This window comes from Acanthochromis polyacanthus, chromosome 3 (genome assembly GCF_021347895.1).
Source record: "Acanthochromis polyacanthus isolate Apoly-LR-REF ecotype Palm Island chromosome 3, KAUST_Apoly_ChrSc, whole genome shotgun sequence".
Classification (NCBI taxonomy): domain Eukaryota; kingdom Metazoa; phylum Chordata; class Actinopteri; family Pomacentridae; genus Acanthochromis; species Acanthochromis polyacanthus.
The window spans coordinates 5,769,079-5,788,831 of record NC_067115.1 but is presented as its reverse complement, the minus strand read 5'-3'; the positions used below and the strand labels follow the sequence as shown (position 1 = coordinate 5,788,831).

At 39.6% G+C, this 19,753-nt stretch overlaps 1 protein-coding gene across 1 annotated transcript in view; it reads right to left on the bottom strand.

The window, feature by feature from the left end:
* Positions 1-19,753, bottom strand: part of LOC110963588 (zinc finger protein GLIS2-like) — a 51,746-nt gene that overhangs the window by 5,471 nt on the left and 26,522 nt on the right. Inside the window, exons 4-6 of the mRNA XM_051945816.1 lie at positions 15,940-16,125; positions 12,318-12,451; positions 4,911-5,029 (exon numbers count right to left, since the gene is read on the bottom strand). Coding sequence (XP_051801776.1) covers positions 4,911-5,029; positions 12,318-12,451; positions 15,940-16,125 — 439 coding nt within the window. The remainder of the gene's footprint in view (positions 1-4,910; positions 5,030-12,317; positions 12,452-15,939; positions 16,126-19,753) is intronic.

The following is a 19,753-nucleotide window of genomic DNA, read 5'->3' as shown; positions in this document are numbered from 1 at the left end:
GGCATTCATAATGAATAATTGAGCCATACAACAGTTCCTGGTACAAAAGGACTAGAAAGAACAGTGAAACATGAGACCTGCTGCAATCTATCTAACATCTCTCTGACAGCAGGTGATATCCACACACCTCTGAGAGTCAGAAAGGCTTCTTTGAAACATTTATTGCATCTCACACCCTGCGCAACACAAACTCACCACTGGACATCAATACGGATCAAATACACAAGACTTCTTATTGTCACAGTTAACCACCATGCAAAACCTTGGTTAAACTTAGAGGAATTTCATTGTTTTCTTTTTTCTCTGGGACCTGGCAGCAAGTAGATCCTGTTGTGTTGCAATGCTAGCCTTTTTGAAACAATGCATTTCTGTAGTGTTGGTATGTTGATGGTGGCCTTGTTCGCAGACATGATAGTGGAAAAATAAAGAGTGAGGGCACATGTTATCTCTTGTTAGAGACATGTTCTGTTCTTTCCTTGTGGCCTCCAGCAGAACATACCAACAATGCTCTGAAGACACTTACTCTTCTTTTCATTTGGTTTGCTGCCATGCTGTTTTGTCCAGGGGTCTCATTTATAAAACATTGCGTAGGATTCATACTAAAGTTTGCCTACGCTGAAAATCCGAAAAGGGCGTATGCCCTTCGCCCCTGATTTACAAAAACTTTGCGTAAGCACAGCTGCATGCAATTTTTTGATAAATCACACACCAGCTGGAAGATTGCACAGGTGGATCCACCTCACATTCACCCCTGCAAATGGGTCTTCTGCTTTCCCCGATGAGCCATACGGGCGCCAGGTGATCAGTAAACAAAATTATTTAATAAAGATCACCGCACCGGCCCCTGATGTGGACCGGCCCTTCGGTCAAACGGCCGAATGAAATAACGTTCAATCCGCCCCTGTTGATATACGAACATAGTTCTGCAAATACAGTCGTCGGCCGAATGACGCACTATATGAACATCTACAATGAGGGTTTATGATTATCCGGCTCTACAAGTCTAATATGTGATAACAATAAAGGTTTGAGATCAATCTGGTTTCAATTCGCCACTTCACCCTCCGGCACTGCCGTTCCCTCTGTCTCCAAAATGTGCTTAAGCAAGCATCAAAGTTGGCGCACCGGTGCGCACATTCTCACGACAAGTTTGTTTTTAGAAATCACAACGTACACAGCGTACGCCACTTTCTACGCAAAGTTTGTGATTTATGCCCTGTTTTGTGCGTAAGCAAGCATCAAGAATCAAGGTTGGCGCACCGTGCGCACATTCTCATGCCAAGTTTGTTTTTATAAATCACAACCTTTGCGTAGAAAATGGCGTACGCCACTTTCTAGCCCTGTTTTGTGCGTACGCAAGCTTTATAAATGAGGCCCCAGATCTTTTTGTTGACTTTATTAAGGGAAACCCACAAGAAAAAAACATTTTAACTTTACAAAACTGATCAGACTTTTATAGTGAAATAATATCCAGCTGTGATTTAGCTAAGGATTCTGCTGTAACTAATAATTTCGCAGTAGGTAATAAACAGCTCACCTGTCTGAGTCCACAGGCTCATTTACTGTTAGACCCTGATATCTGTCTCCATATCAGGGATAATTCACACTTGAATGTGAAGTGCACAGCTCTCTATCTTTGGAAATCTTCATTTGAATCCTGCTGCTGTTTAATGCTGCAGGTTTTTTTAATAAACTCAGAAGAAAGACATCTACATGCATATTAATGTTTTTTTTATATCAGAGCAAATAATAATGATTATCATAATCTGATCTGTTTACACGCTGCACATTGTTATATGAAAGGTGTTGAGTAAACTGGAAGAAGTGTGTGTGCATCCATCGAAACAAGGCACACAAACTGTGATTTTATCACCACAAAGCCAACTAGGTGCTGATAAACGTTGCTGTTACAGACACCTAATGCTGCTTCGCTTGCACTTAGACACTGTAGTTGCATTTACTGGAACTTGAAAAGCGGTTTTAAAGTGAACTGTTATAGACTTGGAAAGTTCACAGCCTGGCTCTCAGATCAATCTGCTGCACCTTTGTGATTGAGCTCAGCTGTGTGCTGTTGACAATCAGCTGGGTGGGGATTTAAGGAGGGATCTCCCAACAGCTCAGTTGGTTGGGGGTAGGTGATATGGAAGGTTTAACACCGTCAGTCGGCCTTCTTATGGAAACCTAGTTGTCGTTGTCGTGCCAGTGCACAGAACCCAGCACTTCTTTGCTTTTGTTTTGGGGAATGTTTTTCTTTTAAGGGTTTTTAGTTTTTGTTTGGTCAACCACCTTAGTAGATTTAGTGGGGGATAGTGGCATAGATGTACTAGATGCCTCGCCGGCCAATGAGCGATGCGTCAGTGTGCTGCCATCTTGGAACGGGAGCAAGCGGGAGTAAACAAACCAGCGATAAGCGTGTTTATCACACACCGATTGCCAAAAAGCTCAAAATGCCACAGTCTTGTGCGGCCTGAGGCTGCACAATACAACGCAACCCAAACACAAGGGCACAAGGAATCACATTCCACAAGTGAGTATGCCCTTTCCATTGAACTTTTCATAGATTTCACCAGATATTGTAGCAGAAACCCATGGTATGATACCAAGACGTTGTCAGTCTGTGGTTATATCTTTGGAGAAGTGCACACAGAGATGGCAAATTGGGTTTCAGAAATAAAATCATACTGAACTTGGAAAAGGATATATTGTGTTTGATGAGCAGTTAATGAAATCAATATGATATCTAGCTTTTTGTCATGCAGGCATGGAACACAATTGAAGAATTTAGGCATGGTTCCAACTTTGTGCCAGCTATGTGCTGTTATTGTTGTTCCCTTTTTTCTCAGAGTGAGGAAAATCTATGCCTGTGACTACTGAATCACTTACTGTTTGTGTTATTGAATTGAGCAAGTACGATGCTGTTGAGTTTGATCTTGTACTATTATCCGCGACCGCAGTGCTAACAGTTAGCATGTCAATGGGTTTTCCCATAGGAATTGGCATCAAGCTAGCGGACTTTGTTTATACGCGTATAATTGTTCAAAGATGTTAATCCCATATGGAAATGCGGCCCAAAAAAGGAATAATCAGTAGACTAAATAAATAAAACTTAGAAGCTGCTTATCATGGTGATCAGAGAAACCTGACATCACAACAGGTCAACACAACAAACAGTTGCAGGAAAAGGGTCCCTAAAACTCGTGCTGATTGACACCATCTCTTTAGGAGTGTAATCAAAAGACGACCTCGTAAGCTTTCAAATGAGCCATACCATGTCGAAATCTATGCATTACAAGGTAAGTTATGAGCGGAAAACTGTGTCTGTGTAATGGCCTCGCATAACTTCACTCCCGCTCCAAGATGGCGGCGCACTGATGCATCGCCAGCCTATGCTGGACTGTGGCATGAGGCATCTAGTATATCTATGGATGGTGGTATTCAACCACACAGTATCCTCTTTTAGACCACAGAACCCCATTTTCTGTTTGTTTGTGCAGTTTTTGTTAGTTTCACCCATTAACAACCTTTGTTCATTTAGTTTAGTCTGCGACAAGAGGGGGGTGAAACTTAACCCATTTAATCCCACTGGCAATAATTGTTGCCGCTCATTTTTCTTTTAATTTTTATTCTCTAAAAGTGTTGCTTTGGCTTTGGACAGATAATGCAAGTTTTAAAATCAAAGAATAAATTGTCTCCTCTAAATTGCATCAATGTCATCTAACTAGTGTGAATGGTCACATGGCTAGGCCTCTTTACTTCCTGCCTGCACTGACAGAAGGAGATGTCTGCCTCAAACTTGTACAAGAAGAATTTATTTAAATATCTTAATTGACAGATATAAATGAGATATTTTGTACATAAATATTTGAAAGGGTCTACTACTGATATATGAGAATTTTATGCCTGCATGCATCTTTTGATCATAAGACGAGTAAATGTAAACAATGCAACATTTGTTGCTGCTAGCATAATACATAGTCCAAGACATACATAGTCCATCCAATAAACCAGATTTTGTGACCTATGGAGGAACTGCAGCAGACTGCATGAAACAAACTAAAGCAGACCCTGTTGATTTGTTTCTGCTGATGGATCCTCTAACTCTAAAGATGCTCACAAGATGATGCTATACACAAAAAAGCTATCAACTGCATAAAAGCTTTATGTACACTCATCTTCTGGCCATGATGTCAGTGGTCAGTAAATAGTCAATCTAAGCTGCTGCCACAGTGTGAATTTATTTTATATTTGTAAACTATGGCCAGTTCTTATTCTGAAAGATCAAACACTGTTAGCTCTACATTACTTCACTGTTTTATGAGACTGTGAAATGCAGTAATTGCAATGTTGTCAATTTTAGTTCTCTTCAGTATGTATTGCCATGGTATCTTTATGTATCCTATAAAGTTGTGAACACATTTGTAACCATGCCTCGTTATGATAGATTATGTTTAAGTGTTGTTCTTCCTTCTTTTTTTTTCTGAAATGTGTAAATAGGTCAAACTGAAGAATTTCTGTAAATTTAGACTGTGGTTTCTCTCCGGTAACAATTGTTGCTGAATATAAAAGCTACATTTGCGCTAACAAAACCAACATAAAATGAAAAAAACCATATATATTATGTGTTGGGGAAGTCTAAGGAGTAAAATACATGCACTTATTTTGAAGGGAAAAATTTGGGATTAAACGGGTTATCAGAATAACTGACCATGAGTTTAGTCTTAGTATTCTGTTTGTCTAATGTTATGCTGTACATTGGGAGGATTTTTGTATTTTCATATGAAGAGAATGAGTTAAACAAGGTTGTGTGAGATGTACCATTGCCTCGGAGATCTGGCTTGTTTTGACATCGAGCTGATAAAGTGAGGCTCTGTTCTCTTTGAGGTCGTCTTATTTTGTAATGGAGCACTTACCTGTGTGTGAGCGGGTGTGAATCTTCAGGTTCTCCAGACGTGAGAAGCTCTTGTTACAGGTGGGACAGTGGTGTGGTTTCTCATTGGTGTGTGTGCGGATGTGAATCAGCATTTTATACCTAAAAGAAAACACACCTCAGACAAGTTAACAGTGATGTAGTGTTTGAAGGCATCAGCATCTTTACTCAGGTGTGGCTGCTGATGTTTGAATGAAGGCTGTGAAACTAGAACAATTTATCACCAGGTGCCATCAACAACCCAACCACCTGTTTTCCTCGAACCTGGAGCCTCACCTAACTCGTTTCCTGCAGTTTCACATCACGATGTCAGTGAGGGTATTACTTCACTTTTCCATTATCACAGTGGCAAGCATGCGGAACCACCAGGTTTGTTTACATTAACATAGTTTCTGGTATTGTTATACACACATTCTCTTTCCATGTGTTTTCTTTGGAAAGGAGAAGTTTCAAGAATGTGCGTCATTCTCGACTTTTGACTTCCATTGAAGGTGAGGTGTTCAGATAAACTGGACTAGCCGGCAGTTCCACCTGCCCGAGTCACTTTCTTTTTTTTTTTGAACATATATTTATTATTTTTGCAATATAACAAAACTCAACAACATTCACACCCAAAACACCCAGTCAAATGGCAGTAGAAAATAAATAGTTAAATGAATAAAATAAAACAAATAACTACATTAGCACACATTGTACACACAAACAACCATCAATCAATCAGATCAGAGGAGGTGATAATAAGGATAAATGTACGTAGACAGTCTTAAAGTTCCACAATTAATAATAATGAAGGAAAGGGGGGAAAAAAAAAAAAAAAAACCTTTCCAAATGTCTGTGGCCTCATGCACTCCTGAGTGTTATTCCATTGTCCTATTCCTCCACTGTCTCCTCTATGTCTCCAGTTCTCAAAAGTTCCAAAAACATCTTCCAAACTTCATAAAATTCAGAAGCCTTCTTTCTGATAATATAGGTCAGTTTCTCAAGAGCAAGGGCTGAGGTTACGTTGTTTAACCAGTGAGTAAAAGAGGGGCAACCAACATTTTTCCAGTATAGTGCAATACAACGTTTGGCCTGTAGCAAACATAGGTCAACCATTTTTCTTTCTTTACAAGATAGAACACATTTATCTGGATAGATGCCTAAAATGCATAGCTTAGGACATAGTGGTACAGGGGATGTTGTAATTTGAGAGATATACTTTAAAACAGAGTTCCAGAATTTTTGAATCTCTTCGCAATTCCACAAACAGTGATATAAAGTACCTTGATGCTTGTTACATTTATAACATAAATCAGGTATGTTAGGGTCAAACTTATTTAACTGTACAGGAGAGATGTATGTACGCATTATCCAGTTAAATTGTATCATTCTTAATCGAGTGTTGATAGTTTGAGTGTGTATTTTTAAACATATTTTAGCCCATTCACTGCTTGTTATATCTTTTTGTAAGTCTCGTATCCACTCCTGTCTCTTACTGTCAGAGTTTTCATTATGCCTTTCCACTATCATGTTATGGAACATAGAAATCAGTTTTTTGCCAAAGCAGTTTTTTGTAACATGGGTTTCTAGAATGGAAAGTGGAGGTTGTTGAACTGAATTGTTTAAGTTTGCCAGAATAAAACTTCTAAGTTGTAAGTACTTAAAAAAATGTTTTTGCGGTATATCATACTTTGCTTTTAACTCATTAAATGACAGAGTATAATCTTTGTATACATCTTGAAGTTTTACTATACCTTTGTTCAACCATGCTTTAAAACCCATATCATTCTTTGCTGGAGCAAAGCGCTCATTACCCCAAATGGGGGAGAAACATGACAACCCTGGAGAGTCACCCAAAAATTTCTGAACAGCGTTCCAAACAACAATAGTGTTTTTGATGAAAGGATTAGTGGTGCTCTTATTCAAAGTTTTAAAGGAAGCGGAAAATAGATAGTTATCCAGTGCTAATCCTTTTGAGCTAAGCTTTTCAACCTCTAGCCAGGGCAAGTGGACATCTTCAGAAAACCAAAACATTGTGGCCCTAAGTTGCGCAGCCCAATAGTACCATTCTAGGTTTGGTAGTTGCAACCCTCCCCTATCATAAGGCAAATATATTAGAGACATTCTAAGTCTTGGCTTCCTATTGTTCCATATGAAATTAGAGAAAAGCCTTCTGGTTCTCAGGAAGAATGAGGGAGGAGGGGCCAGTGGAATAGACTGGAACTTATATACAAATTTTGGTAGCAAAGTCATCTTTATAATGTTTATCCTTCCTAGGATAGAAAAAGGCAGTGTTATCCATCTAGTAATTTCTTCTGAGACCTCCACTAACAAGGAATCATAGTTGGCTATGCTAATATTGTTTATTTTTGGGGTAATTTTGATGCCCAAGTATTTGAATCCTTCAGTGGCATTCACAAACGGATGCATTACAGGGGGGTTCTTTCTCTCCTTAGTATTCAAGAACATGATAAAAGATTTTTCTCTGTTGACTTTGAATCCAGAGAAGGAACCAAACTCACCAAAAAGCTCTAATAGAGAAGGAATCGATTCTGTAAGATTTGATAGAAACACAATAGTATCATCAGCATACATTGCTGTATTATGTTCTATGCTTCCAGTCATAATACCATGGATTGAGGAGTGGGATCTAATGGCTATAGCTAATGGTTCCATGGCTATTACAAAAAGAAGAGGCGAAATTGGTGATCCTTGTCTCGTGCCACGAAATAGTTTAAAAGGTTGGGATATGAAATTATTAGTAGATACCATTGCAGAAGAATCAACAAACAAGATTTCAATCCATTTACAAAAGCTATCACCAAATCCAAATCGCTTAAGTACCCCGAGGAGATAAGGCCATTCGACACAATCGAACGCCTTTTCTGCGTCGACTGAAAGTATTGCAGTGTCAGGGGATTCTTCACATTCATGAATTATATTAAGAACTCTCCTTACATTATGGAACCCCTGGCGATTCTGCACAAATCCGTTTTGGTCTACATGAATTATGGCTGGCAAAACCTTTTCTAATCTCATAGCGAGAGCCTTAGCTATTATCTTAGTATCCGAATTTAACAATGATATGGGTCTGTAAGATCCCCGTTCAGATGGTGTTTTGCCTGGTTTTAAAATGAGAGTGATTAGTGCATTTCGTAATGACGTGGGGAGATAGCCAACTTTAAAGGATTCTAAGTAAACCTCCAATAGTGGAGCTATCAATTTTGTTTTAAATAGTTTATATATATCTATTGGAAGTCCATCTGGACCTGAAACCTTACCTCCTCTCATCTCGGCAATGGCACTGGAGATGCCATTCAAATTAAGTTCTCTGTCTAGTTCAATTTTTGAATCTTCAGAGATGCGGGGACTTATCAATCCATCTAAGAAACTATTTTGGTTGACCAAATTTTGTGGGTAGTCCGAGGTGTAGAGGGTTTTATAGTATGATACAAATATGTCATTAATTTCGGTAGGATCTGTTGATAATTCTCCATGATCATTCATAATTGAGTTAATCGCTCTCTCAGATTCAATTTTTTTTATCTGCCAAGCCAGTAATTTACCGGGTTTCTCGCCCTGATCATAAAAGGATTGTTTTAGTCTTATTAGACCCTCTTCGGCTTTAAGCGAAGAAAGCTCCTCATATTTTGCTTTAAGGATCCTCAATTCCTGTTTCTTTTGTGGCGAATCATCTATGATAATTTCCCCTTCTAATTCTTTAATTTTATCATTTAGTTCACCCATTGTCTGTTTGAATTTATTAGTTTTAGAACTGGTAAAGCTTATCATTTGCCCTCTAATATACGCTTTAAAGGCATCCCATCTAATGGCTGCAGATGTTTGGTCCGTATTTAATGAGAAATAGAGGTCAATGTGCTCTCCTATAAATTTTAAAAAGTCTGAATCCTGTAACCACTTTGGGTGTAATCGCCAAGTAGTTGAATGCCTGTTTGCTTGTTTAATTTTGTAAAATAATGAGGTTGGAGCATGATCTGACAAAACAATGCTGTCATATATACTATTAGTTATGTTGGGTAGGAGAGATGCAGAAATTAAGAAGTAGTCTATTCTGGAGTGAGTTTTGAATACTGCTGAATAGCATGAGTATTCCCTTTTGTTGGGATTTTGCATCCTCCAGGGGTCACACAGGTTCAAATCTTTCATATATTGATGAATTTTTTTCCTTGTCTGAGGGTGGGAAGTATCCGTCCCTGACGAACGATCAATCCTCGGGTCTAAAGCGCAATTTAAGTCCCCAGCCAATATAATTTTACCAGGCAAACTGGCCAGCAATAGAAATAAATTTTCAAAAAATGATGGATTATCATCGTTGGGGCCATAAATGTTAACCAAATTAATATTTTCTCTCAAAAGTGTTCCTTGTACCACCAAAAATCTACCAGCTTTATCATGAATGGAGTTGTTTACTTGGAAAGGGACTGTATTATGAATTAATACCATAACTCCTCTCGAGTGAGAGGGGAAACAGGAAGCTAGCACTTTCCCAGGCCATCTCCTTCGTATTTTTATCAAGTCCTCATTGACTAAATGGGTTTCCTGAATAAATACTACTGAGGATTTGAGTTGTTTGAGCCTGGTAATTACTTGTTTTAATTTAGTTAATTTTACCATCCCTCTAACATTCCAAGAAGTGAATTTAATATCTTTAATTGTGGTCATCAAGTCCTAATAATAAACAAGCTTGTACAGCATATTATCTTTCTTTAGTTGTAGGTGCATTTGTTCAGTATGTGTAGTATCGGGAGTGCATAAGCAGAAAGTGAATGGCAAGGTACTGAAAAGAGAAAAGGAATAACAACAAAAAAACAAAACAAACACCTCAAAACCTGCCAATAACAGTACCCCTGTGTTGTCAACCTGAACAGGACATCACTTTCCTCATCCCACCCCTCCCCCTGACTTGGGGGTCCAGTTAAGTGCATACACTGATCCAATGTAAACAAGGGAGCAGCTCCACTAACCCAAGCTGTCATTATAACAGAACTAGCGAGACAGTTATGTCTCCTGGCAACAAAAAAGGTGTAAACTACACTGACAGAATATTTAAAGAGAAAAATTAAAAAATAAAACAGGTAAAATGTATACCGTTGACATTTGTATCCTGGCTGTCTTCTAGGAAAGCTATCTGTAGGTCTGGCCCTAAAGGCCCATATTATCAATTTGTTACAGGCAAGTAAATGATACAGCAGATCATTTTAGTCATTACTAGAGTCTTTTGTGGTCTGTAAACCCTGGATGAATTTTTCAGCCTCAGCTGGGGATTCAAACTCACGTGTTTGTCCATCAGACGTCACTCGTAACTTCGCTGGGTAGATTATTCCGTATCGAATGTTCATTGACATCAGCTGTTGTTTCACACGGTCAAATCCCTTCCTTCGCCGGTGGAGCTCCGTGGAAAGATCCGGGAAGAACATGATCTCTTGGCCGCTGCAAAACACCTTGCCCTTGGCCCTGGCCGCTCGCATCACTCGGACTTTATCTTGGAAGTTTAAAAACTTCACGATGAGGACTCTCGGTCTTGTTGATCGGTCCGGTTGCGTGCGGCCGGGCAGTCTGTGTGCTCTTTCAATGAGCGGTGGTATTGGGAATGTCGCTGGTCCCAGCGCTTCTGGGAGCCATTTCTCCAGGAACGTCACGGCATCGTTTCCCTCCATCTTCTCTGGCAAGTTGACTATCCGAAGGTTGGATCGGCGTGAGCGGTTCTCGAGCTCGTCAAGTTTGTTTGCGAGGAGTGTCACTTGTTTACCGAGCGTATCGGACTTGGCTTTCTCTGAGTTAATTGTGTCCTCCACATTGCTAATGCGCCCTTCTGCTTCATCCAAGCGTGTCGAAAAGTCCCGCACTTCTTTCTTAACATCCTGAATTGCGACCAGGACCTCGTTAATTTTTAAGGAGAAATCACTTCTTATAATGTCGAGTACCTGCCCGAGGTCCATGCTGCGTGCCGCAGTTGTATCAGCGCCTTCTCCTTCCTCTTGACACACAGAGCTAGCATCGCCTGGTGAGTTAGCTTGGTAGTTAGTATCTTGGACGTCGTCTTCCTCGCACAAAGTTGTTTTATTTTTAGCTTTCTTCGGTGACATGATGTCGCGGGTATACCAGGATCAACGCAGATATGAGTTATCCTTTGTTGTGTAGTTTAAGGAGAAATTGCAGGATTTTTCAGAAATATCGCCAGGAGCCTACAGAAACAACGTGTGCTTAGTTCAGCGCCATAACCACGCCCCGCCCGAGTCACTTTCTGATACAGGAACGAAACATGTTCTTCTGCAACAAATAATTAATGGCTTATGATGATTTGATGGATGAATTGGGAATTTTATGGAATTCCTATCGCTCGCCATTGATAGATAATGGAGTCATCCCGACTTCATGTGATTTGAGCACTTTACAGAGAATCAGTTTTTGTCCTCTCAGAGGCTGATCAACCAACCGACAGCTTTAACATTAACAACACCAGACTACTGATCCCCTGAGTGTGGAGCTCTTTTGGTATCATGCAGTTCCACTATACAATCCCACCAGTCATAGCAAGCAAATTAAATGTAAATCATTGCAAAAAAACAAAACAGAAATGCTTCAACATATTAGCCATAAAACAATAATACTTGTGTTCTGGCTACACTTATCACTCCCTGATGGTGACATCATCTCACCACTCTGTCTCTGAAAAATGATGTTCTGTATATTACTAAACTGTATTCACATTTTTTTCTTCCTAAAACAAAAGACTGCAATACAGTAGAAAAGGCTTCCAGTCTGACGAAGTCCGCATAAGGAGGATGGATGTGTAAGTCAGTTACAGGACTTTGACTTTAGAAGACCAGGGTTAGTGTCCCCAGTAGAAAAATCATTCTTAGATTTAAACCTTGTTTTAACTTGTTGTTTACTGTCTAATTTCTCAAACTGTGTGGTTAAGATTAGGCACCAAAATCTCTTGGTTAGATTTCAGAAAGTAGGACACTTGTGGTTAAAATACAACATTTTTTTGAAGCTTTTTCTCAATTACTTGGCTTACCACTGTGGCAAGTTCTTCCCCATGTAATGTATGTGTGGTTGGCTGAGAGGAAGTGGTAAAGATACGTTGATTAGGAACATATTTGTGTTACGTCATAAACAAACCGGAAGACTGGGAGAAAAGCTGTGTAGAAATGAGACCAGCACATCCCCACACATAACGCATCGAACACTCGTTGTCGTGTTTACACTCCTATGTTTAACTGTTTTTTTTTTTTTAATGTTTTCTAATCTGTTTCTCATGTCCTGTCATGTGTCCTGCCCTTCATGTGACTCCACGACTCATGTGTTTTGTAGTGGCTCACTGCCCATACAGGACATCAGCATTTGCACAGCTCATCTAACTGATACCTGTGCATTTACACATTACCTGGCGTTGAAGCCTCTTCCGTTTCGAGCGCATCCCTCCCACTGGCAGCAGTACCCGGAATCCTTTTCAGGCTTGACGTGGAAGTCGTTGATGTGATCCACCAGGTCCTGCAGCGAGTCAAACAGGAGGTGGCACTGCAGCACAGAGGAGGAGAGGGAAGGGGAGTCAGGGCATGAAACTGATGATTGATGACAGTAAACGCTCAAATGTGATTGTTGTATTTAACTTCACCCAGAGATGATAATATTCTGTTCTATGATCTCATTGTAGTTTATTTCATTCAAACAAATAAAGAGCTGTTTCTCAAATTATAAGTTTAGTGATCTGACTGACTCATTTACGCTTTTATGAAGCCGTTAAATCATCAAAACCATTTGGTAATCTTTTCATTTATAGTAAAATAAAAGGGAGTTTCACTGCTGTTGATTGATTGAATTGATTCCAGATGGATGTTTCCATTCCAAAACACAGTCATAAAATATTTAAAAAAACAGACAAAAAAACTGTGAAGTCCACCAGATTAACCACAGTTTATATAAAGAGCAATAATGACTGATTCAAAAGCAATGAGATAATTTCATCATAAAAATATTGTTGAAGATTTCATCATTGATCTGTTCCATAAATACTAATTTATATCTTTATTTATATAACACCATTTAAAAACAAAGTTTAGAAGCAGAGCAAAAATAGAGAGTAAAAACAAGAGGACAAGGCTAAAAGTGATGATCCATCCTCTATACACCGCTTTATCCTCACTAGGGTCGTGGGGGGTGCTGGAGTCTATCCCAGCTGACTCGGGCGAAAGCAGGGGACACCCTGGACAGGTCGCCAGTCTGTCACAGGGCTACATATACAGACACACAATCACACTCTCATTCACACCTACGGGCAATTTAGAGTTATCAATTAACCTCAGCATGTTTTTGGACTGTGGGAGGAAGCCGGAGTACCCGGAGAAAACCCACGCATGCACAGGGAGAACATGCAAACTCCATGTGGAAAGATCCCAGGCCCACCCCGGGATTTGAACCAGAGATCTTCTTGCTGCAAGGCGAAAGTCCTAACCTAAAAGTGATGATAATAATAGTAAATAAATTAAGAAATGCGTAAGAAAACAACACCTGGCTCTATAATAGCTAATCATGACACCTCAATCAGGACAAAGCTGAAGTTTTTATCATAGATCCTCAAGGCCGGAGAGAGAAACTTTATCAAAATTACAAGATTTTAAACCAGCACAAGCCATAAAAAACCTGAGGTTGACTTTCGACTCTGAGCTGAATTTTATCCCACACATTAAAAAAAATTACAAAAATAAGCTTTTACCATCGGAAGAACATAGCCGGAATCTGCCTGTTTCTCTCTCAGGCCAGCATGGACTTGCTAATGCATGCTTTTATCTCCTGTTGTCTCGACTATTATAATTCCCTGCTCTCTGGTCTTCCCAAGAAGAGTATTTTCAATCTCCAATTATTGCAAAATTCAGCCGCACGTGTTCTGACGAGGACCAGAGGATGGGAATACATCACACCAGTTTTAAAGTCGCTGCATTGGCTCCCCGTCTGCTTTGGGATCGATTTTAAGATCATTTTATTAGTTTGTAAAAGTCTTAATGGCCTTGCCCCTTCTTATTTATCTGATCTTCTTTTAACATATCGACCCTCGCAGATCCTGAGGTCCTCTGGCAGCAGCCTTTTATCCATACCACAAGCCAAAACTTAAACCCACGGTGAGGCGGCATTTAGCCACTAAGGCCCCCACCTGTGGAGCAGCCTTCTGGAGAACCTCAGGACTGCAGAGACAGTCGATATTTTTGAAAGAAGGTTAAACATGCGCCTTTTTAATCAGGCTTTTAATTGACCTTTAAATCCTTATGTTCTTATCATTCTTTATTTATTATCTTACGTATATTTATTCTTTTAACTGTTCACTTTATCTTATTGTACAGCCCTTAGACTTTAAAGTTGTTGTTTTTTTTTCCAGTGTCTCCAGTGTTTCCTCAGGGGGCTTCTCCACACTGGAGGCTGTATCTGGTCTGCTGCTGGTGGTTTGGGGGCTTCCCACCTCAGCGTGGGGGTCCACCCGTCTGTCAGGGTCCGGGTGCCGGCGTTTCCCAGTATTCATGGGCTGCAGCTCCTCCCAGTGTGGACGACCATGATCGGTAGTGCCGTGTGTGTGTGTGTGTGTGTGTGTGTGTGTGTGTGTGTGTGTGTGTGTGTCTAGGGTGGGAGGGACAGGATGTCTTGTTTTTAATTTTGTTTTTAAGCTCTGGAACTCACTCCCCCAATCCCTCCGTGATTGTCACTCCTCTACTTTCAAATCTCTGCTCAAAACTCATCTTTTCAATAATCATTTTGCCTCCTACTCCTTGTAGTTTTGTTTTGTTCTTGTTCTCTTTGTTTATGTAAAGCGACCTTGGGTTTGTGAAAGGCACTATATAAATTGAACATATTATTATTATTATTATTATTAATTCAATGTTTTTAACATTGTAAACCACTTTGTGTTGCAATTTTATTGTATGAAAAGTGCTATATAAATATAGCTTGATTGATTGATTGGTATATCATTATGTTACAACCCGGCTGTCTAGGGTAGCCGAGTGGTAATAATGAAAGGAAAGAATAATAGAACTAACAGGAATTGGAGTGACAAGCTGGGATTTATTTTTACAGGCTTTTACATGCTCACAGGCTGCTCACAGATGTACACAATGAAAATGAGAATGGAGGAGGAGCCCAGCGGCCCAGAGCCGTAACAATTATCTGTGCAGCCAAATCAAAATGACACTTTATCAGTGGTGATACGGAAACTGCCAAAATACCTCATCCTGCCAAACAGACACTTAAGTTTGTCATTTAGATCATGCGACAGCAACAATAGAGTCACACCTGAGTGACTACATGGTCCAGTATCAGTCCTAAATATGAGACACGTGTCTTAGGTTTAGTTTCAGTATCATTGCAAAAGACTACCAGTGTGTTTCTGCTTGACAGGATCCTATCAGTTTCACCCTGCAGCACTAAAAATGTTTTTTTAGTGTTGCTCTATCTGCAACTTACTGCCACTCCTCTGACATACTGTAGGTCCACCTTGTACTACTACTGGTACAAATATCAGCATGTGGATCACAGCATTTCTACTTTTACATTGTTTGCTTTTTCACCCAACCGACAACCCAAAACCCAAAGATTTACAAAGGTGTAAAACAGAGAAAAATGGTAAATACATTTTATGAAAGAATAAGAGAAGTTCCTTTACTTTTTGTTGTTGCTGTGAATTATTTCTTTATTTGTCTTGATAAACATTAAATATTATTCAGTAGTAAATTCTAGTGGATGCACTCATTTTAAGTATTTAACCTTTGGTGGTCATCTGTCTCTTCTATGATTCTTAAGTTGTTAGCTCCACCTAGTGGTCACTGTATAAGTTGCAGTCTTTTTTTTTTTTTCTTACAGCAAAAATTGAACATAGCTGTTGTTCAATCTGGTTGGATGGTCATTTTTTGTACTAAATTAATATGAAGCAAACTTATTTGAAGAGGCCGAATGTTCACGCAATTTCAGGTGAGATTTCATGAACAGAAACTTTCGTGGAATACTGAACTAGACATGTTTACCTTCATCCAGCGGCAGGCCAGCTGACCATCCAGCGAGGGCTCCGGGGAAACCGGCTTCTCTCTGTTCTGACCAATGAACAGGGAGGATGGGAAGCTGTAGCCTCTCGGTGGGCTTCTGATCGGGAAATAAAACGGATAACCCGGCGGGGAAGCTCCGCCTTCCACACCTCGATGATGAGCTGCTTCCTGAAAGAGAGGAGGAGAAAGGTCACGGAGGTCACATTCAGACTGTAATCATGAGGAGCCAAGAGGGAATAACTGCTCAGATGAACTTCTGACCTTGATTCATAGTTTTTAAAGACTTTAATTTGATTTAGTTCAACTTTATTCCAACCAAATCACACCATAAATCCTCTCAGGGCAGTTCAAATACCAACAATTTAGGTTTTTTCTTACTTTAGTTTTAGCAAATACTTCACTGTGAAAGTGTAAGATGTGTAGTAATAAGACTCTAATAAAACAATGTAAATAACAGTAAATAAACAAAACTCTGATCTATTATGCTCCATTATGAACAGATACAGGATTCTTTAAAAGCACTAAGATATCCAGCACTGCTGGAGAAGAACACATTTTAGGGGAGCAAGGCTTTAATTTCATCAGTTCTTTACAAGAAACATAGAATAAATTTTAATTTCTACGCTCCAGGCGTCACCCTGAACAGTGAAAGCAGTAAGCAGATGTAATATTGAACCCTGTAATGACTGATCTGAGCAAATAGGAGATGGCAGAATAAAGATGGATAATTACTGCAGCAGAGTCTCTTGTCTTGTTTACACTGAAGTCTATGATTGTTGGCAAAGCTTTAAACCACTTTAATATTGTTAATATTGTAGCTTCAGTGCTATGTAGCTTGGCTTAGTGTAAACTTTATAAAAAGAAAGAAACCACCTGTTCTACATTTGTTCATGAAATGCTGAATTTGTGCTGTGTTAAAAGGGGCTTTTTTGGAGTTCTAAATTTATAATGGAAATTTACACTTACCGGGTAAATGAATTACTGTGTACAAAAACAGTTTCAAAGGCATTTTTGCCAAACTAATAAGTATGTCAGGGGAACATGAATGAATGCTTCTTAATTCTGATGATTTAGACCAATTCAAAAAGGCACTTTCTGAGCTAAACGATTAATCTGGGCCAAGAGGGGAGATTTGGTGCTCTAACAAAAGAAGCTCTGTATTTGATGTTTTACCATTCAAGCATGGCTAGAATTTGATTTAGACAGAGTCACTGGCCGACTGTGTGCTGTGTGCAGACACTGCACCGACAAATTAGATTCACTCCCAGGATCCCAATTCAATTCAATTCAATCCTGCTGAAGAAGAGTGGAGCACATTCAGCCACAATCAGTCCCCGCTCGGATTATTCTGAGAAGACCGTGGTCATGCCTTTCCACAAGATTCACTGATTAGGGGAAGACACACACCTACACAGAACAGTGCATTTTTTAATGAAACAGAGGGAGTTTTATTCCTCCAGTCACATTTAGCACACACTGGTCATGTCTGTCAAAGAAGACAAAAAGCTCCGTCAGACTGCAGCAGCTGTCCAGCAAAATACAATAAGGACAGTGGTTTCTTCCAACAAACAGACACAAGGTAAAGAAATAGTTTGACATTTTCAGAGACATTTGCCTTCTTGCTGAGAGTAAGACAAGAAGATCGTGTCTGTCTGTGTATTCTAAATGCAAATCTGCAGCGAACAGCAACTTAGCTAACTTGCATCTTGTGCGCCTTTTCGGCAAATCAATCAAAAAGTCACTCGTGTCTCCAGAATGTGTCTCTTTAACTTTCAGCTCAAAGTACTGCAAAGATGGCTCATGTTACCATTAGTGTGTAACCTTCTAAACCTACAAACGGTCTGTTTCGGTGTCTGTAGCTTCAAACGTAGCTGAGCTGCTGCTGTCTGTGAAGGAAAGTTACTCTCTTTCCCCTCACTGAGGCACTTCCTTGTAGCTGTTAGTTGAAGACATTCCAGAATATTATGCAGGTTGCATCCGTCAACTTCAATCACCTTAAATCAAGTGGTAGATCCTATCATCAGCTCAAATTATTCTATAGGTTATGACCTTTGACTCTTGTTCCTCTTTGCTTCTCCCAAACTGAGGAATGGTTAGGCTCCCTCTGTACTAAATATGGCCCTGAGAAAGGCAAATGCTGCAAAGACAAGTGCTGTATGAGAACATTATGATTAGATATTGTCTAGTTGACATTCTTGAGCAGACAAGTTGTCTCCATATTGGGCTTAATCTAAATATGGCATTCCTCCCAACTCCTTATACACCCGAAGAGAATCCTCAGAATTGATGCTGGTAATGCTCATATGAATGTGTTGCTTTGCTGTATTGCTTCTCCTGACATCACTTAACCTTATTCTCAACCTAAGCCACCTGAGTCTAACGAGTGTCTGCCTCCTCATTCTTCTCTCGACATCGCAGAGTTTCCATAACACTGTCTACGCCTGCTTCAGGATGAAGACTGTCTCTGTGTGTTTGATTGACAGCGTGCAGCGAAACAGCTGACACATCCACTGCTGTTCAAAAGTTTGGGGTCACGTAAAATGTCCTTATTTGTGAGAGACAAGCATTTTTGTGAATGAAGATAACATTAAATGATTGATAAATCCAGTGTAGACATTGTTCATGTGGTAAATGACTGTTCTAGCTGGAAACAGCTGATTTTTAATGGAATATCTCCATAGGGGTACAGAGGAACATTTCCAGCAACCATCACTCCTGTGTTCTAATGCTACGTTGTGTTAGCTAATGGTGTTGAAAGGCTCATTGATGATTAGAAAACCCTTTTGCAGTTATGCTAGCACATGGATAAAAGTAAGAGTTTTCATGGAAAACATGAAATGGTCAAACTTTTGAACAGTAGAGTACACGAATGGTTGTGTGAGACCGGGACTTTCTGTGACGTCTAACCTTCTCTGTGAGCGCTAACTTTACATGGAATACACGGACACGGATTTACAGCGCAGACGATCTTTTTAACTCGTGTGTGACAGAAAATGTCGTGGTAGTTTGGCAGTGCAGAGCCACAGTTTAGAAGTCACTCTGGAGTGAATGCTGGTTAACACGAAGTCATATTGGTTTTGTTTCAGTCACTATTTTATACTTGTTCTACTGTCTGACAACAGACACAGAAAAAAGTGCAAATGACAGCAACCTTGTTGGTAATTTGTCTGTATTAAAATGCAAAAAATGAAACATAGTGTCACAGTGACTTTGTTTCAATTTGATCTTAAAGTTTCCACCACCTCCGAATGTCCCTCAACAATACAGCATTACACACACTGGATCTTTGTTTTGGTTCATATTAATGCAGAAGTACAAAAAATTTAAAGGGTTTACAAACCTTAAGGCACCACTATAACGCTCTGCAAGAAAGCAAATAAATTCCAAAAATGCTGAACATTTCTTAAACTTGGAATAACCACTGTCACATCATTTCACCTACAGTATATTTTAAAAGCCACAAAAATGCAAAGCAACCCGTCATGTATTGTTTTGATATTTTAACTTTCATCTCTCAGGCATAACAGAAAAAGCACACAGGACAGACTAAATTAAATTATATGACTTTAGAAAAATCTGCCTGTGGGTAGGATCACTTGAAGTTTGACTGCAACACCAGCTTCATCACATCTGTGTCTCAACAGAAGACACGTCACCGACTGGACTCTGATTCAAAGCAGAGAGTTTAGTCACCAAATTTGCATCATGCAAGCTGACGCATTTTGCAAATCAAAACAAATGTCCTACATGTGATCCAACCTGCAAATTCACATGTAATAGTGAGCAACATTCATAT